General features: G+C 41.3%; 1 protein-coding gene across 1 annotated transcript in view; it reads left to right on the top strand.

The window, feature by feature from the left end:
* Nucleotides 1-17,080, top strand: part of NTRK2 (neurotrophic receptor tyrosine kinase 2) — a 312,980-nt gene that overhangs the window by 162,076 nt on the left and 133,824 nt on the right. The window contains exon 16 of the mRNA XM_023763642.1: nucleotides 11,976-12,023. Within this exon, the coding sequence (XP_023619410.1) occupies nucleotides 11,976-12,023 (48 nt within the window). The remainder of the gene's footprint in view (nucleotides 1-11,975; nucleotides 12,024-17,080) is intronic.

Genomic DNA, 17,080 nt, shown 5'->3' with positions numbered 1-17,080 from the left:
ATGTCCTCCCATCTCCAGAGGAGTCAAAATCATTGAAATCTCAAAGTCTTTCATCCTGTCAAACACGCTTTTAAAGAACAGAACATTTACATCTTTATAACAGGCCAATTCAACATCAGTGGTAACAAAACTTGGGTGCATGGAAGGATTCCAGAATAGGGTACCCATTCATTCCAGCCTCTGGTGATGCAGGACTGACTTATTGACAATTAGCCTACTATTGCCCCATGTATTAGTTTGGCATCTTGCAGTTGCAAATGTCTCTAACAATAAATATACCATCACGAAGTAAATGCCAAGCTCTGGATGTGACTTTATCAAAGGCTCACAAACTGTGGCCAGGATCCATCTTTGGCTCTTTCCCATTGGATTGTGTTGACTGGAGACAGAATTTCCTCTCATGGTTTCAGCAAAGATGACTTCCATCCACTCTTGATGCTACATCCTTCCAGATGTCCATCCAGCAGGAAAGAGAACATCACTCCATCAACCTTTGTACACACATTCTAGGCTTGGTTTTCATCAGACTAACTTTAATCACATGCCAGTTCTTTAAGCCATTATTGTGGGCAGGGAATGGAATTATGCTGATATTTGTCGCCTGAGCCATTGGCTCCATCTTGAATCACATTGGCTGTCTGGGGTTGGGTGGATAACCAAATGAAAATCATTACCAGTTGAGGAGGAGGAAGTGGATACAGGCTGGCAATCCAAACAGCAATAACAACTAAAACAAACACAATAAAATAGTCTGCTTAGGCCACCGTAACAAAATATCACAGGTTGGGTGGCTTAAACAACAGACATGCATTTTCCCACAGTCCAGGAGCCTAGAAGTCCTAGAATCAAGGTGCACCCAATAAGTTTCCTGGTTGAGGGCCCTCTTCCTGGCTTGCAGACAGCCACCATTTTACTGTGTCTTCACATGGCCTTTTGTCTGTGGCAGAAACAGGAGAGAGAGAGAGAGAGAGAGAGAGAGAGAGAGAGAGACTCTGGTATCTTTATTATAATGACACCAGCCCTATAAGATTAGGACACACCCTCATTTAACCTTAAATACTCCTAAAGGCCCAAATGCACCCACACTAGGAATTATGGCTCAACATATGAACTTGGGGTGTATACAATTCAGTAAAGAATACACAAAAAATGATCATCCCCAACTATGCATCTCTAATTAATCCTGTTTTTCATGGGCTTTTTAGATATCAAGAGTATGTTGTTTTTATGGTTTTATAGTTTGGGAGTAAATGTGTTTCAGTAGCTTCTAATGTGCACTGTGAAGAACACCCAGCCAGCCGTCCAATTATGTTGCATCTACTTAATGACCATGAATTTAGGGACAAAGAAAGTTTCTGGAAAATAACATTTAGTTATGATTCTAGAACTAGGAAACATTTTGAGAATCACCAGAGAAGAAACTTTGTGCATTTTTGGAACTCATCTTTTGGAAATGTCTTTAGTGAAAAGTTATGAGAGCCACAAAAAAGGCGGAGGCCTGAGACCTTAGAATCAGATCCCCTGACATTTTAAATAATGGTGATGTGGCCCAGCTTACTGACCCACATTTTCCATTTGACCTGGCTTCAAATGATCTTTGACTATTAAAAAATCAAATTTCCCCCAAATCATGAAGATTTGCATAGTTGACAGAGTCTACTACATTAATTAAAGATGATTCCCTCAGAGGAGCTCTGAAAGTATGACAAACAGGGGTTGTATCCTTAAAACAGATACAACAGAAGGCATGGCCTTCTAAGGGTATTGCTTGCAAAGTCACATCTCTTATTTCTTAACATGTTACAATGAGTTTTTAAAAATTTTGTACATTTATTGTTAACATTAATTTGTTATGTATGTATGTACACATCTGTGCATGCTTTAGGGAGTACATATGGTGGCCAGGGAAGTAATTATTGCTCTGAGGGGAGACTCAGAGAGACCAAGTCCCTGTGGGGCTGTCAGGAAATGGTGGGTCCAAAACTGAAATCTAAAGCTTGGAGTCCAAATCTCGTTTCTGTCCCTTCGCACTGCATTTCCCCTCTGTTTTGGGGCAAGAATAGCACTATTTGGTATTTGGGAGCAACAGGAGTGACAATCAGAGCTGTTTCTTGTGAGATACAAATGGTAAACTGAGAAAGAAAGGGACTGGCAGCAGGGACACCAGTGATAAGAACATGGAAATAACAGGGAAGAAGACTAAACTCCATAGGGACAGAGAGCATAGGCAGGCTAGGTCTTTTTAACAGAGATGAAAGGTTTCAAGATTAATTCCTCTTTGTGGGCCCATAATCTAGGACAGTGGTTCTCAACCTTCCTAATGCTATGGCCCTTTAATACAGTTCCTCATGTTGTGGTGACCCCCCATTTCATTGTTACAAATTGAACATAATTAAAGCATAGTGATTAATCACAAAAACAATATGTAATTATATATGTGTTTTCCGATGGTCTTAGGCGATCCCTGTGAAAGGGTTGTTCGACCCCCAAAGAGGTCGCCACCCACAGGTTGAGAACCACTGATCTAGGACAATGTTTCTCAGTGTTAACACCACTGACATTTTGGACCTTACAGTTTTTGTTCTGGGGGACTTTTCTGTATATTGTTGGCCATTTAGCAGCATCCTTGTCCTTTACCCATTAAATGCAAGTAGCACACACCCTCCACCTTATTACAACAACCCAAATGTCTTTGGCCATTGCCAATTTTCCCATGGGAGGCAAAATAGCCCCTATTTGAGAACCACTGACCCAGCCAATCAGTTTTGATTAGTTTCCAGAAAAGCAGTGGATCTTGAAGGACATATCGGGCATTTAGTGGGGAAACACTAAAGAAAGAGATATAGTTTCATCTTATGGATTTGGGTTTCTTCCCCTGCCAGTGAGTCACCACCTCAAGTGATACTAAGCAGGGTGGCCAATCATTCATTTGTTTGACTGGCATTGCATTTTAAACAATGGGTTTTCATTTTGTTCTACTTAAGGTCATTTTATCCCATTATTTTTATTCAACACCCAGCTTTAGAAGTGCATATCATCCTATTATGTCCCATTCCATTATGGGAGCTTCTTAATAGAAGAGCACACAGTCATACAATTAAATAAATATCTTGGCTATTGCATTGGCCTTACACATTTCCTGACCTTGACTAGATTCAAGTGTGGAGGGTGGTGGTGGGATGGGAAGGGAGACAGTGGGTCATTGAAAAGAACGACAAAGATGCTGAAGGATGACACGAAGCAGGTCACCATGTTCTCAGATTGCAGTAAAGAGTTTGAATACAGTTGACAATGGAAAATACCTTGTAGTGAGTATCATGGCTGGAAACCCTACCATGTTTTTCTCCCTTCAAAATTCCATAATACACCACACAAAAATTCCTATATGATGCTTTGCATTAGTTATAGTAAACGTTGGTTAAAAGGAACTAAAAAAAAATAATTTGCATGTTTAATATATGCAGATATAAATAATGCAAGCATATATATATATATATATATATATATATATATATGTAACATAACTTGCATTGGCATTTTCAAATGCACTTAAAGTGGCAACAAACCTTGTGCAAAGAAGGGTGAAGAGAGCAACCTTCCTTTATTTTGGCCTGATAGGGTCTGCGAAAATCCAGGAAGTCTGAGTCATTGTTTAGGTTTTCCATGGAAACAAAAGCTCATGGGAATTTATCATAAAGTGTATGCCAGCCTCAAGGCCTGTTGCTCTCTCTGAAGGCTACTGACACCACTTCCAAGATGACTCCCTGAGAATCACCCAGTTTCCTTCCTAAAGACTTGCTTTGCAGAGAATTTGGGGCAAAGTTCAAGCAGTCCTTCACCCAACCTTAAAGCAGTGTGAACAGGGAAATATATTGTGTGTGCATCCAGATCACCTGCCTTTTCTGAAGAGAGCTTGTGACAGCTGAAAAAAGTCTTTATAGGGCATTTTGAGCTTTCACTGGGTTGTACAGTAGCAAGGCAAAGCTTTGATATTATTCTCCCATGTCTGTCATCTCTTATTAGTAAGCAGAGGTTGCCCCTGCCTTTCTCAAAGTTCCAAGCTTAGAAACTAATTATTTGACATTCCCGGTTCCACTTTTTACCCAGGAAAGATTGTAACCACTTTTGCTAAAGAAAAAGCCTTCGGAATTTACAGTAGATTAAAAAACCCTAACACTTTGTACAGTTTAAATGTGAATGACTAAGATGTATACCGGCTGACTTTTCTTTGAAATAGTCCACATGTTCAAAATGAAAGGTGAAGTAGTTGGCAATTTTATTTTCTTAAAATTAAATGTCTGAAATACAGGATCAGGATATTTTGCCACATTCCAAGAAGTCTAGTTTCATCTCTTTCTACTTGAGCCTTCTGAACTTTATCTGTAGGATTTAAGGCGTTAGTCTGCTTTTATTATTATTTTTTTAATGTTGCAATAGAAGTTGACCAATTTTCCCTAATTAAAATAACATCTAATCTCTAGTAAGTTCCTGGCATATAGCAGGTATTTAGTAAATACTGCTTTTTTAAATTACTTTTCCAGAGCATGGGTCCTTCTCTCAAGATAAGGATATAGTGACCCCCAAAGCATCTGAGTGTTATTTAGCAGGAGAAAATCTAGGCCAGTTGACTGAGTGCTTTTCTTTAAATTGCACATGATTTCACCTTCCCAAAATACCCTGGGAAGCTGTATGAGGCCACGTGGCAATCTATTCTCAGTCATATGTGCCTAATGATTAGTACTATAGACTGCTGGAGCTTGAGCAGGCCTTCAGTGCCATGTCTCCACCTCTGTCTTTGTGCAGTGGGAAACAAAGTCTACAGGGGAGAGGGGGAGAATGGCTCACCCAAGGCCATACAGTTTATTTCTTGCAGTGTCTAGAGACAGCCCACATTTGACATTTAGCCCACTCTTCTCCCTGGAATGCTGGGTTCTAAGTATTGCTCACCTTTAAAGACTGTCTTCAGTGAGGTTCCATTGGAGGGCCACAAATGAATCAGGAAGGGAGCACATATATTTGCAAAACATAGTGGTTTTATATTGGGTGCATACTTTGCATATTGACATTTTCATTAGACTTGCTGTATTTCATATGGTTATGCTTTTTAAAAATTGTTCTAATTCATTCATTCAACAAGCATTTATTGAAGCGCTGTGCAAAGCACCAGGAGATAATGGTGAATACACAGGCAAGAACCTTGTAGCAAATACTTTGCTGTTTCACCGGTGTCCTCTCAGTTTTTCCCAGCTGCGCCCATGGTGTCATGCTGAAAGCACCCAGGACTCTCTGCCTGAGGGCTTCCCTTTAGCTAGAAGCTCTCAGCCAATGACAGATGGTAGTTGGAGGGTCAGTGACCCAACTTCCTCACCTTTTGGATGGGATATCTCTGAGTTGCATTCTATACCATTGCCCCTGGTTTCCCAGGAATTTGAGTTCTAGTTACCCACAGTATAATGTATCCACGATGGGCTTCCCTCCCGGCCCTTTGTTACTTGCTCACTCCCCTCTAGTATTTCTTGGATCACTTCCTTATAACCTGCCTTCACTTGAGTCCTTGTGTCGAAGTTTGTTTCCGGAAGAACCTCTTCTAAGACAGTCACTGATTTCCTGGAGCTCAAGTTCTAGTAAAGGACACAGACAATACACAATAAATCATTTATGCATATTTCAGTGGCTCTTAGCATTTTGGGGTTAAGAATTCTTTGAAAATCTAATGAAATCTGTGGGCTTTCCAGAAAAATGTAAATATACATGGATACACAGTTTCGAATTTTGTGATGGGGGGGGGTTGGGAAATCATGGAGTCAGTTAATTAAAACCTTTGATAAGTAAAAAGATAAATAAGTTTAAGATCTAATTTACATATAACTTTATTTTCAGGTGTATAACATAATTATTCTGTATTTGTATATTTTGAAAAATGATCACCACAGTAAGTCTGGTTAATATCCATCATCTCACATAGTTATAAATTTCTTTTTCTTGTGATGAGAACTTTTAAGATCTGCTCTCTTAGCAAATATGCAATGTAACTATAGTCACCAAGTTGTACTAGTACATTACATTGCAGGACTTATTTATGTTACAACTGAAAACTTTTACCTTTTGACCCCTTTCACCAATTTCATCTCTTTCTCACCTCCTTTCCTTTGGCAACCACCAATCTGCTGTCTGTATCTTTGAGTTTTTATTTTTATTTTTTAGATTCCACGGTATTTGTCTTTCTCTGTCTGACTTATTTACTTAGCATAATGCCCTCAAGATGAATTCCTAGTATTGCAAATAGCAAGATTTCCTCCAATTTTTGGCTGAATAATATTTCACTGGATATATATATATATATATATATATATATATATAGTCACTTTTTCTTTATGCATTCATGCATTGATAGACACTTAGGTTGCTTCCATGTATTGGCTATTGTCAATAGTGCTGCAAAGAACATGGGGGTAGTATTTTCATTTGCTTTAGGTAAATACCAGATTGCTGGATCACATGGTAATTTTATTTTTAATTTTTTTTGAGGAAACTCCATACTGCTTTCCATAGTGGCTGCACCAAAAACATGTATTTTTTTCTTTGTGTATATGTATTAGTTATGGTAGGCTCACTCTCTACTATGGTAAATAAGTCCCAAAGTGGATAATAGTTCAAACTCAATAGTTTATTTTTTGCATGTGAATAGGAGTTGGAGGATAAATTGTTTCATTGGACCTCAGTAGAATAACTTAGTTTCTACACTTACTGGGAGAGGTAGTAGAGAATTTCTCTGCTGACATCAAGTCATTAATTCCAAGTTTGATGTAAGTGTTGTCTGCATTCTGGATAGGTAGAAGGGGAAAGCATCCGGGAGTATGCATGGGAAGTCTTGATGGCCAGTCCCAGAAATGGTGCCCCTCACTCTGCTCACAGTCCCTTGGATATAATTTAGTGGTTTGGCCACAACTAACTGCAAGGAGGGCTGGTTAACTGAGTCTAGCTGTGGGCCCAGGAAAAAGAGAAGAAAATAAATATTTCAGAGAGCAGCAAGCAGTTTAAGCTAAAACACACTTATTTTTGTCCTAGCCAGTTTGGCTCAGCGGATAGAACATCAGCCTGCGAACTGGATCCTGGGTTTGATTCCGGTCAAGGGCAGGGGTGTGCAGGAAGCAGCCAATCAATGATTCTCGTCATTGATGTTTCTATCTCTTTCTACCTCTCCCTTCCTCTCTGAAATCAATAAAAATATATCTTAAAAATAAATAAATAAAATACACTTATTTTTCTTTATAGTTTTTGAATTGGAAGTGTTCAATGTTACTTGGAGAACAATATAATAAGTCACATTGGCATTTGAAGAAAGGGAAGGGATGAAGCCAATGAAAGTTGGTCAGGAGGATTCCAGGACCCTTTGCATCATGATTTCCACAACCAATGTAACTCAAATCAAGTCCACTTCCTCATCAGTGGATATGGGACTTACATAAAGGTTGTGTCCTTAAGTGAAAGATTAAGATTAAATTGAAGTGGAAACTTGGCACCACACTGCACTGTTCAGTGGCCTGAGGAGCTGGAATTAATTTGAAGCAACTATTACTCATGCTGATTGTGTGTCACTTGGAACGGGTGATGCTTATTGTGTCAGCAAAGCATCCAATGAAGCATCCATTCATTTTCCCTCCACTCCAAGGGCCAGTCCTCCTAGTTCTTTATTTGAGGTAACAGGCAACTGGCTACTCCATCAAGCGCTTATTGAGTGTCTATTCTGGGCTCGACACTATCTGGTCCCCACTTTCTCTGCAGCAAAGGCAGCCCAGAGCTCCACTTCCCTGTGTCCTTTAGGGAGTGGGTGTGGCCATAAGAAGTTGGAGGTGATTATATTTCTGTCAGTGAATCATATTTTCCCATTTGCTTCCATTAGGATGTTAGAGATGCTTTTCTTGGAGTTGGAGGGTGGTGAGTCTTGCCTTAAAATATAAAGAAATTACATTTTAGAACACAGCAAATTTTAATCTCTCCAGAGTTAAAAGGGAGGGAAGCTGATTTTTCTCCTGACATACAAAAATGATTTTTTCCTGAAACTTAAAAGGGAAAAAAATTCAGAAATTCATTCTCTCGAGATCAGAACCCTTCTAACAATCTCCTTTAGTTTGTGCAAGCCAGCACCCACAGGGAAGATTAGATTTCTTCACATCGCCTATTTGTTGCTCTCTTCTCTGATTCTTTCCCTGGCATCATAAATATTCCTTTTCAACCCCCTAAATTTTTACTGTTTCCTTTGGGAGATATTTGAAAAGCAATCCTCATTGCCATTTATTTTATATAGTTTAAGTTCTATCTTTGAGTTCTTAATGTGTTAATGTGCCATTTAAAGAAATACATTTCTCTCCTCTGGTCAGGGAAGGTTGAACTTTCTTCATTGTAAATGGATTTATTTGATTAATTTTATAATTTAGAATCTTTGCTGGTCTAGATTCCAAAAGGAGGAGTTCCTTTAAGCTCACTGCAACTACATTTGCTTTTGAAGGAGCCCTTTATTTTGCAGTGAATAAAGTGTCTCTTATTAAACAGAATAGAAAAGAATGTTTGGCAGGACTCGACTCCCAATGGGTGAAACATCACAGGAAATTGAGAAATTGTTTCTTTTTGGCCTTGTGGGAAAGTTTTGCTGGTGAAATTTAGTATTAAGGTTTTAAGACTACTGCTTAAATCCATCAAGAAAGAGCTGTCAGACCAGGGACAGCTTCTGAGGTGGGGGAGGGGGACAGAGGTACCAATGTGACTCTGATAATCTGGTCTTAAATTTTCCAAGTACTCTGAGATACGGGCAAGAAGATTGTATTCTGTCTTACATAGTAATTGTGTTACTGTTAAAGAGAACTTAGAAATCTTTTAGCAATTTAGGAATAAGTTTGTCAAAAGTTAATCTCAGCTGGAAGCCCTTTCCTTTGTTCCTGCAAAACAGGGTGTTTATGCGCCCAAACAAGAAATGCATCTAGCTTCTGCCCACCCATGAAACCATGGGTTCTTGATCTTGGGCAATTCTACTTTGGGTATTAGATATGTGTGCTGAGGTCCCAACACCAGTCCTCATGAAGGTGCCTCTTTTGGGATTTGTGCCCACACCTATGCTGTCAGTTTAACCCCCTAACCCTCTTTGGCAACACTGGGAGCAGCATCTCCATATGTCTCATTGTTCAAACCCCTAACCTTCATTATTCACTTCCCATACTCCCCTCAATTTGCAATCAATCACCATGTCCTGTTGATCCCCCTAAATATGCCTGATAGCCATCCCTTCTTTTCCCAGAACCTGGTTCATGCCAGTTCTCTCGTGCCTTGATTTCTCTAGAAGCCTCCTTACCAGTCTCTGGCCCTCAGTTTTTCCCTCTCATAATCCTGTTTGCACCCTGTAGCCAAAATGACTTTTCTAAAACTAATCTTGATCATGTTACTGCCTAGCCTAAGATTTCTTTTTGCAGGGGGTGAAAGTAGGGGGGACTACTTATAAAATTTAACCTCTTGGCTTGGCCCTTATTTTGTTTCTCAGTTTCTTTTACTTTCCAGCCCCATCAGCCCCTTGACACAGGCAGGACTGCCCATGCTGGACGTGACTGGACTCCTTACACCGACAATGCCCCCTCTGCTTTCCCCCATTCAGGGCTAATTCTAACCTGTTGTCCAGAAGCCAAATCATGTTTCTCTCTTAACAGAATATCCACCTCTGCCCCAATTGGATAGTTATTCCTCCTGAGTCTCATACACCCTGGACATACTTCTAGGGTAGCCGATCTTTGATTGTAAGCTCCTAGGGGGGAAGCCACACAGCCCATTTCTGTTGAATAAATAAATGAGAATAAATGACTACTTATAGTGCTTTTTATATATAAAATTGAATCTTGATTATAATGTTGTAAACTTTGGCTAATTTTGGCTATTTTTGGAAAGGCAGCTATGAACGAAAAAAAAAAGTCTAAACCCCGGATTTGGCATCAGAAGGCTGGGTCACTATGAGCTGTGACCTTTGCTAAATCTATCAGCCTCTCTGAGTCTCAATTCCTTGTCACTGAACAGAGGATAATATATTAAAGAAAGGGCTGTCTGGGGTGTGTGGGGGGGGTAGGGGGTAGCACTTGGTGAGTTATAATGACTACACAAGTGTTATCTGCCTTATTCTGATTATTTCCATATCTGCAGTCCTTACTGCACCCATGCCAAACACCAGCCCAGAAGACAAAGTGTGAATGGTTTCATGTGGTACAGGTCAGGGGTGAGTATTTGCCAGGTCTCTGTTCAGTTAGGTGGACACATGCCAATGGCAAGGACAAAAGTAGGAAATGGTTCCCCCTTAGCTTTCCCATTGGAAATATACTCCTACCTTCTCATATATTATTGGTAACACTAAGACCTAGATGTAGTGGGGAAGCAATTTGATGACATGTGTTGAGAACCTTAACAATAGTTACCCCTTTGACCCAATAATTCCATTTCTAAGATTTACCTTGAAGGAATGATTTTTGAAAATGGAGATGGGAACATCTAAAACGGGTAAAGATGTTCCTTGCAGTTGTGTTTATTATAGTTAATGATCGAAAATAATCCGACCTATAAATCAGTGGGGACCGCTATATCGTTGTCCTTCAGTGGGTATTCTGTAAGATAGAAAAAAGATTTTGATAAAATGCTCAGGTGAAAAAAGCAATCTTAAAAATTCAACCCTATGGTTTAATGAAAACTATAAATCAAACAAATATAGGAAACAAAAAGGAATCAGGAGGAAAATACACCCTGATTCGATAGGGATTCTTCGTAGTTAAGAAATCTACATGCTCAGCCCTGCCTCCCTAGACCAAGGACCCCGTGAATGAGGTCCACTGTCCCTTGTGCAAAGGAGTCTTTATTTGGCATTGGATGGAGGCCAGACCTTCATCCCGTCTTCTAAAACCTGGAAGAAAGCATTCAGAGGAATATCAATCAGAAGTAAAAATCGGCTTAGAGTTTGGAGAGCTGAAGTTCTGAAATACCAGCAAAGGAAGGGCTAAATATACTTGACAAAAATAGTAATCATGACACAACTTTGGAAGGCATTTTTGAGTGTGCAAAGAGTTTTACATACATTGCTTCATTTAAGTCGGCTCTTCTTCTACATCGTTCTTTATCCTAATCCCTATAAAAAGTCACCACAGATCTAAACAGCTGAGTAACACCGTTACTTACTTGGGCTCCATTCCTTTATTGGGTTTGATCCATGGATTTCCCGCTGTGCAGAATTCACTTTGAACCCAGTGGAAATTACCTAGAAGAGAACAGTCAAGCCCAGGAAGTAAACAGCCATTTCACTGTAGTTTTATTCACTGGAGGACCTGCAAACATTGGGCAGACCTTTCCTTACACGTACCAGTGGAAACTTGTATTGTAAGAGGCACGGATCTGCCATGAGCTACCCACCGTCGCACAGCAAGTCAGTCATGGAATCCTTGTAGAATCGATTCCCTTTTTTTCCTCTTGAATCCCCATCCAGACCAAGTGTCCGTTCTCCCATGGGATTTCATGTTCCTCTTCTGCCAGAAGAGGAACATGAAATCTTAGCTGTCTTAGCTCCAGAGAAGATCTGCTTTCTCTTCTTTTTTTCTCACACAGCTGAGGATCAGAACTCTCGTGCATTTCTCAGATGCGTTGTGTATTTCCACCCAGCAACTCTTCTGTTCCACTCCATACTTTGGGAGAAAACTGCTCAGAACTTTTAACCCTGAGTTTTGGCTCTTTTTCTTGAAGATTGGTTGTTGTCCCTTACCTGACTTGAACTTCGATGTTCTCAGGATGAGAAATAGATCTTTACACAAAAATCCGAGGGTTGGGAGTTTGAGAGGAAGCTTCGGTCCTTAATGGAACTTTGAGAGGGCGTTGGAGTTATTTCACTAAGGACAGTGCTGAACACCTCTGGTTTACGCTTCTCTTTCGACGTTTATTTTATGTTCTGTTGTGGTTTTCAGATTTCTCATGGTTTGGATTTGGGAATGTAAAATCAAGACAAGGTGTTGGTAAGTAGTTACTTCATCTTTGGATAAATAATGAGCTTGTGTTTAATTCAGATGAAACTGTTGAGCCTCTTCATACTTGTTGGCCTTTGATTCATTTTTTCATGTTCCTAGTTTCTGACTTGCTGAAGAAGGAGGCCTAGAATTTTTTTTTTCCAGAAAAGGCATTAATGTTGCTCATTGAGTTTCAGTAAATGGTTTTGTATTCTTGAAGTTGACTTGTTTTTACCCTCCGGGGATGTGTCAGCTGTCATCCAGTTCTAGGTTGTTGATGCATTTCTAAGAAGATTAAAGAAATAAAATACAACTGGACTGCAGCTCCATGCCCAGCAAAGCTGGCTGAATATTCATGCCTGGAAAGTGTGGTTCTTAACTTTCTCTCATTGGCCACGATGTAATAAATTTCTGCATTGGTAAATCAGCTGTTTGTTTATGACCATTTCTCATTCAAGAAAAGGCTAACATCTAGACACTATGATTTGTGCTTGATTGCATTCGATTCCTTGCAATTGTGTTGACAATTGAAGAGCAGAGCTTATAGCTATCAAATGAGTGCAAATAATGTAGCTCATCGCTAGGATTGAAATCAGGTGTGATCTCCCAGGACCTCCAATTTGTTTAGTATTTTCTATGCGTACAGAGACAATGAAGAGGAATTGCTAAGAAGGCATGAAAAGACAGACTTCCTTCCATTTTGCATACGCTTTTCCAAGATTTAGCCATCTTGGGCATCTGTTGGTTAATATTCATTTTGGTTGCAAGGTTGGCTATAGGCAAAGTTGCAAAGTATACCAGTGTCATGGAGCCTTTCAGTTGTGAGCCCTCCCTGTCCATATGAAGAATCCTGTTCATTTCCCTTTTTGAACTTGATATCAGTCAGTCTGTCCTTAACTAGCCCCATGAATTCCAAGGGAAGAGCTCTCTACCAGCAAAGGGAAAGTGGAGAAGTGGTCAAGTTGGAACATTAAGCTCAACCACCTCAGGATTTGTCGGCAACTCCCCAGGGCACATTTCAGATACAACTGATCATAGGCATTTCGAGAAACCAGAGAGAGTCCTGGGCAGTGTGTCAGGTGGCCTGTTTGATGGCTTGTGTTGTGTATGTGTGTGTGGGGGTGGGTGAGGGGGGCAGGAGGAGTTGGGTGATAAACTCTCCCACAACAGTGCTGTGGGATGGGGCCTTCCCTCCACTAAATAGCAAATCACTCTAACACTTAAACATTTTTCAGGCCAGTTCACCCTGCAGGGAGGTGCTGGTTCCTCAAAAGCTCCAATAGCAGGATTTCACCCTTTTAGGCCACAGCAGAAAGAATTCTTCAGAATTGTTCTTTCAGCTACAGTTCGTCAGAGGCGCTGCTGCTTTAAAATGTTGGTTTTGTTGTTATTCAGGGATGGTGAGGCCAATAGGTCAGGAGATGAAGGCCATTGACGCAAAGATAATTCATTATTCACAGTTCCCCAGAGAAGAGGGCACACCATGTGGAAGGGGGACCTCAGGGAGAAGCACCTGAGTCAATCAGGAGGCAGAAGGAGTGAGGGGAAAACAGAAACAAGAGTCTTTATTGTGGTTTCCTCGGGAAGGAGTGGGCGAGGCAGGGGTAGCAGGTTTAGGAGTGGATGGTTTGAGGAGCTTCAGAGGGTTCTGGGGTGTAGGAGCTGTCGCTGGTTGTCTGATACCTGGCTCTGGGGTAATGGAACACGTGGATAATGGCCTGGAGTATGATAACTTGAAAAGGGATGTGGTTGGGGTGTAGATTACAGATTAGTTGGTTTGTATATGAAAGGCTCACTCAGAGGCAAGTTCCTTACTACCTGAGGATGACACAGGACAGTCCCTCAGTATCATCAAGCCCAAGATTGAAGCATGAGAATACAGAAAACACAAGGCACGCTTATACAGCTGCTCAAGAACAGTGATCTCTCCCCTTGCCCTGAAGGCATTGTAGGTCCTTCCCCAGACGACCTTCATGGATTCTTATCTCAACAAAATAAGTCTAAGTTAGGCTCAGAGAGGCCTGTAAAGTCATAGATGTAGAGACCTTACCCAGAAGCTCTGATCAAAGAAAAAATGGCTCTTTGAACTTGAGACATATTAAAAGAAAAATAGGTTAAAAATGTTTCCAGGCATAAGTCATATTTGTCAGCTCAGTAATTAGAACTCTCTACCCCAAACTCAGCAAATTGCACATACCCAGCAATTTGAAACTTTTTATTAATTTTATAAGACATTTTTTTCAAGTCCTCATATGAATTTCTTATAACACTGTGATGTGCCCCTGACTCTTCTGTCTGTCTTTTCATTGTATCTCCCCAAGCACGTGCAGACACACACAATGACACATCGTGTGACATGCACAGACAGGCGCCTGTCAAATTATATAGACATTCATTGTCCCTGTTGAGAGCATTTCCCCCTTCCCAACTTTGCTGAGCTCTATTAGATCAAAATGTTCCTAGAAAAATGGGCTGAATTCCTGCAGCCTTGCCAGCCACATCAATCTTCCAGACTTTGGAGCATCAACAATGAAGAACACAGCACTGGAATTAATATTCCAATTGATAAATGGTTGAGGTTTGTGTATCAGTCAGATTTGTCAACAGCGACCTCCTGGCAAAGTGAAAAGGCTTTTGAAAAATCACCTCTGGTCTTTTATACCCCCCATATGCTTAAAAATCCACCACTATCACCATCACCCTGCCTCAAAAAAAAAAGTCCACTTTCTTTCAATTTGTTACTTCAGAGTCTGGTGTTTTACTCAGATAGGTCAGGGAAGAAAAGAGTGTCCTTTGGTGGAGGAAGGGACACAAAGAGCAAGTCTCTGGGTTGAACTCTTTAAGTTAGAGCCCCACCGTGTCCATGGCAGATGATTCAGAGCTCAGATTCCTGGAGGCATCTTGTCTTCTAGGTATCAACCTCCTCCAAAATGATGAGATGCTATAGGAATGTTGGTAGTCTGACTTGGGCCACAAGAATCGATGACAAAGGCAACTAGGATCAGATGTTTCTACTCCTTGCAGGGGCTCCAGAAGCAAATATCACTGGCCTTCTGACAGCATGTGGAGTACTTGAACATGACAATTCCTGTATTTCTGAGGGTAAATGGGCAGCCCGGAATCTGTTGAGAAATGTGTGACCCTGCCTGTTCAGGGAGCTCAGGCAGTAGACTATTTGGGTCACCCCAAAGAGGGGACAGTTGCACCAGGAACAGAGTGATGGAGCCAGCGGGGACACGATGCAGAAACCTTAGCACAACACATTTCTATTTTCCATCTCTGGATTTAAGCTCTGGGTGATCTAGGTCTGCCGTAAAGCAAAGAGTGAAACAGAGATGGTTAAGGATATTAGAAAGAACTTGTCTTTATTCTTGGCAGGATTTCCACACTTTGCTAATGCTGGTGAGCTAGGCACAAGAGGAGTGCAACTGGGGAGACTGCCTTTTCTTTGAGTGTTCTGTGGCTTCTAAATTGGCTGTGTGAGGACTTGTTTGCAGAATTAAGCCAGAGTGTATCATTAAAGGCATCTCAAATGAACATCCCCTTGAGAGAATGCTTTAAAAAATTACCTATAATAGCAGTTGGCTGCCTCCTGCATAGTTTGTTTAAGATTCAGCTAGCTGGGGAATGTCCAATTGTTATCACTACATACTGTGATAATCCCCATACGAAGGGGAAAATGGATCTTGAATTGGGAGATGGATTACAATGATATTTCAGAGGGGATTTAAAAATGTATGACCCAACAGCTTTTGTTTTTAGAATTGTGGTGCTTCTCATTGCAATAGTCAAGTGTGAGGGAAGAGGTAAAGAATGGATGGAGATGTTGAAACATGCATCCTGGAGGTTGGATAAATATACATTCTCTTCCTATGAAAGTAGTGATTCAGACTTTCCTTTCCTTAGTATGCATTTGCCTTGACTGCCTTCCCTTTGTCTTTCTTTCTATCTTTTTCTTCCTGTCTTCCTCCTGGCTTATGCTAATAGTCCTGGCCAGTGGTTGCTTTCCGTGGGACCCTGCACCCAGTTAGTTCGCTGCAAAAACACATGTCATAAATATACTAGAGGCCTGGTACACAGATTCGTACACCAGTGGGGTCCCTTGACCTGGCCTGCACCCTCTCACATTCCAGGACCACTCGTGGGATGTCAGAGAGCTGGTTTTGGCTTGATCCCTGCAGGCCAGGCTAAGGGACCCCACCGGTACACGAATCCGTCCACTAGGCCTCTAGTATGCATATAAGATCTTTGGTTAATCTCTTTCTGCCCTCCCCCTTCCCCTCTTCTCTCTGAGATTCATTAGTCTGTTCCATGTTTTCATGCCTGTAGTTTCCACTCCTGCGTTGAACGTCTGCCCCCTGGTGGTCAGTGCACTTTATAGTTACTGGCCAGTCAGCCAGCTGGCCAGTTGCTTAGGCTTTTATATATATAGATAGATGTCTAGGGGGCTTTGTCTACTTTTCATGTATGGGTGTCTACCATGAGCCACCGATATCTTAATTGTTTTGAAGCTTTCATATAGACCTTTGTCTTTGTGAATCTATTTTTGGTTGAATCTAAACACTGTTGGTTTAATGGTCAATGGATTAATGATTTAGATAAGACACAATAGACTGTATTTATGGACATAGACATTGTGAGACTCTGGGCTAGAAAGCTGAAGTGTCATATGAAAAATGCTATGGTTATTGCTTTAGTATAAAGACATCCATGGAATGACTCTATAAATAAACTAGTGGCCTGGTGCACGAAACTTGTGCAGGGGGGGGGGTGTTCCTCAGCCCAGCCTGCACCCTCTCCAATCTGGGACCCCTCGGGGGATGTCCGACTGCCGATTTAGGCCTGATCCCAGGGATTGGCAGTCGGACATCCCTCTTGCAATCCAGGACTGCTGACTCCTAACCGCTCACCTGCCTGCCTGCCTGATTGCCCCTAACCACTCTGCCTGCTGGCCTGCTCGCCCCCAACTGCCCCTCCCCCACCAGCTTGATCACCCCCAACTGCCCCCCCCACCAGCCTGCTCACCCCCACCTGCCCTCCCCACCAGCCTGCTTGCTCCCAACTGC

Source organism: Myotis lucifugus, unplaced genomic scaffold, assembly GCF_000147115.1.
Source record: "Myotis lucifugus unplaced genomic scaffold, Myoluc2.0 scaffold_295, whole genome shotgun sequence".
Lineage (NCBI taxonomy): Eukaryota > Metazoa > Chordata > Mammalia > Chiroptera > Vespertilionidae > Myotis > Myotis lucifugus.
Note: the sequence above shows the minus strand (reverse complement) of the source record. Positions and strands in the feature narration are given on the sequence as shown.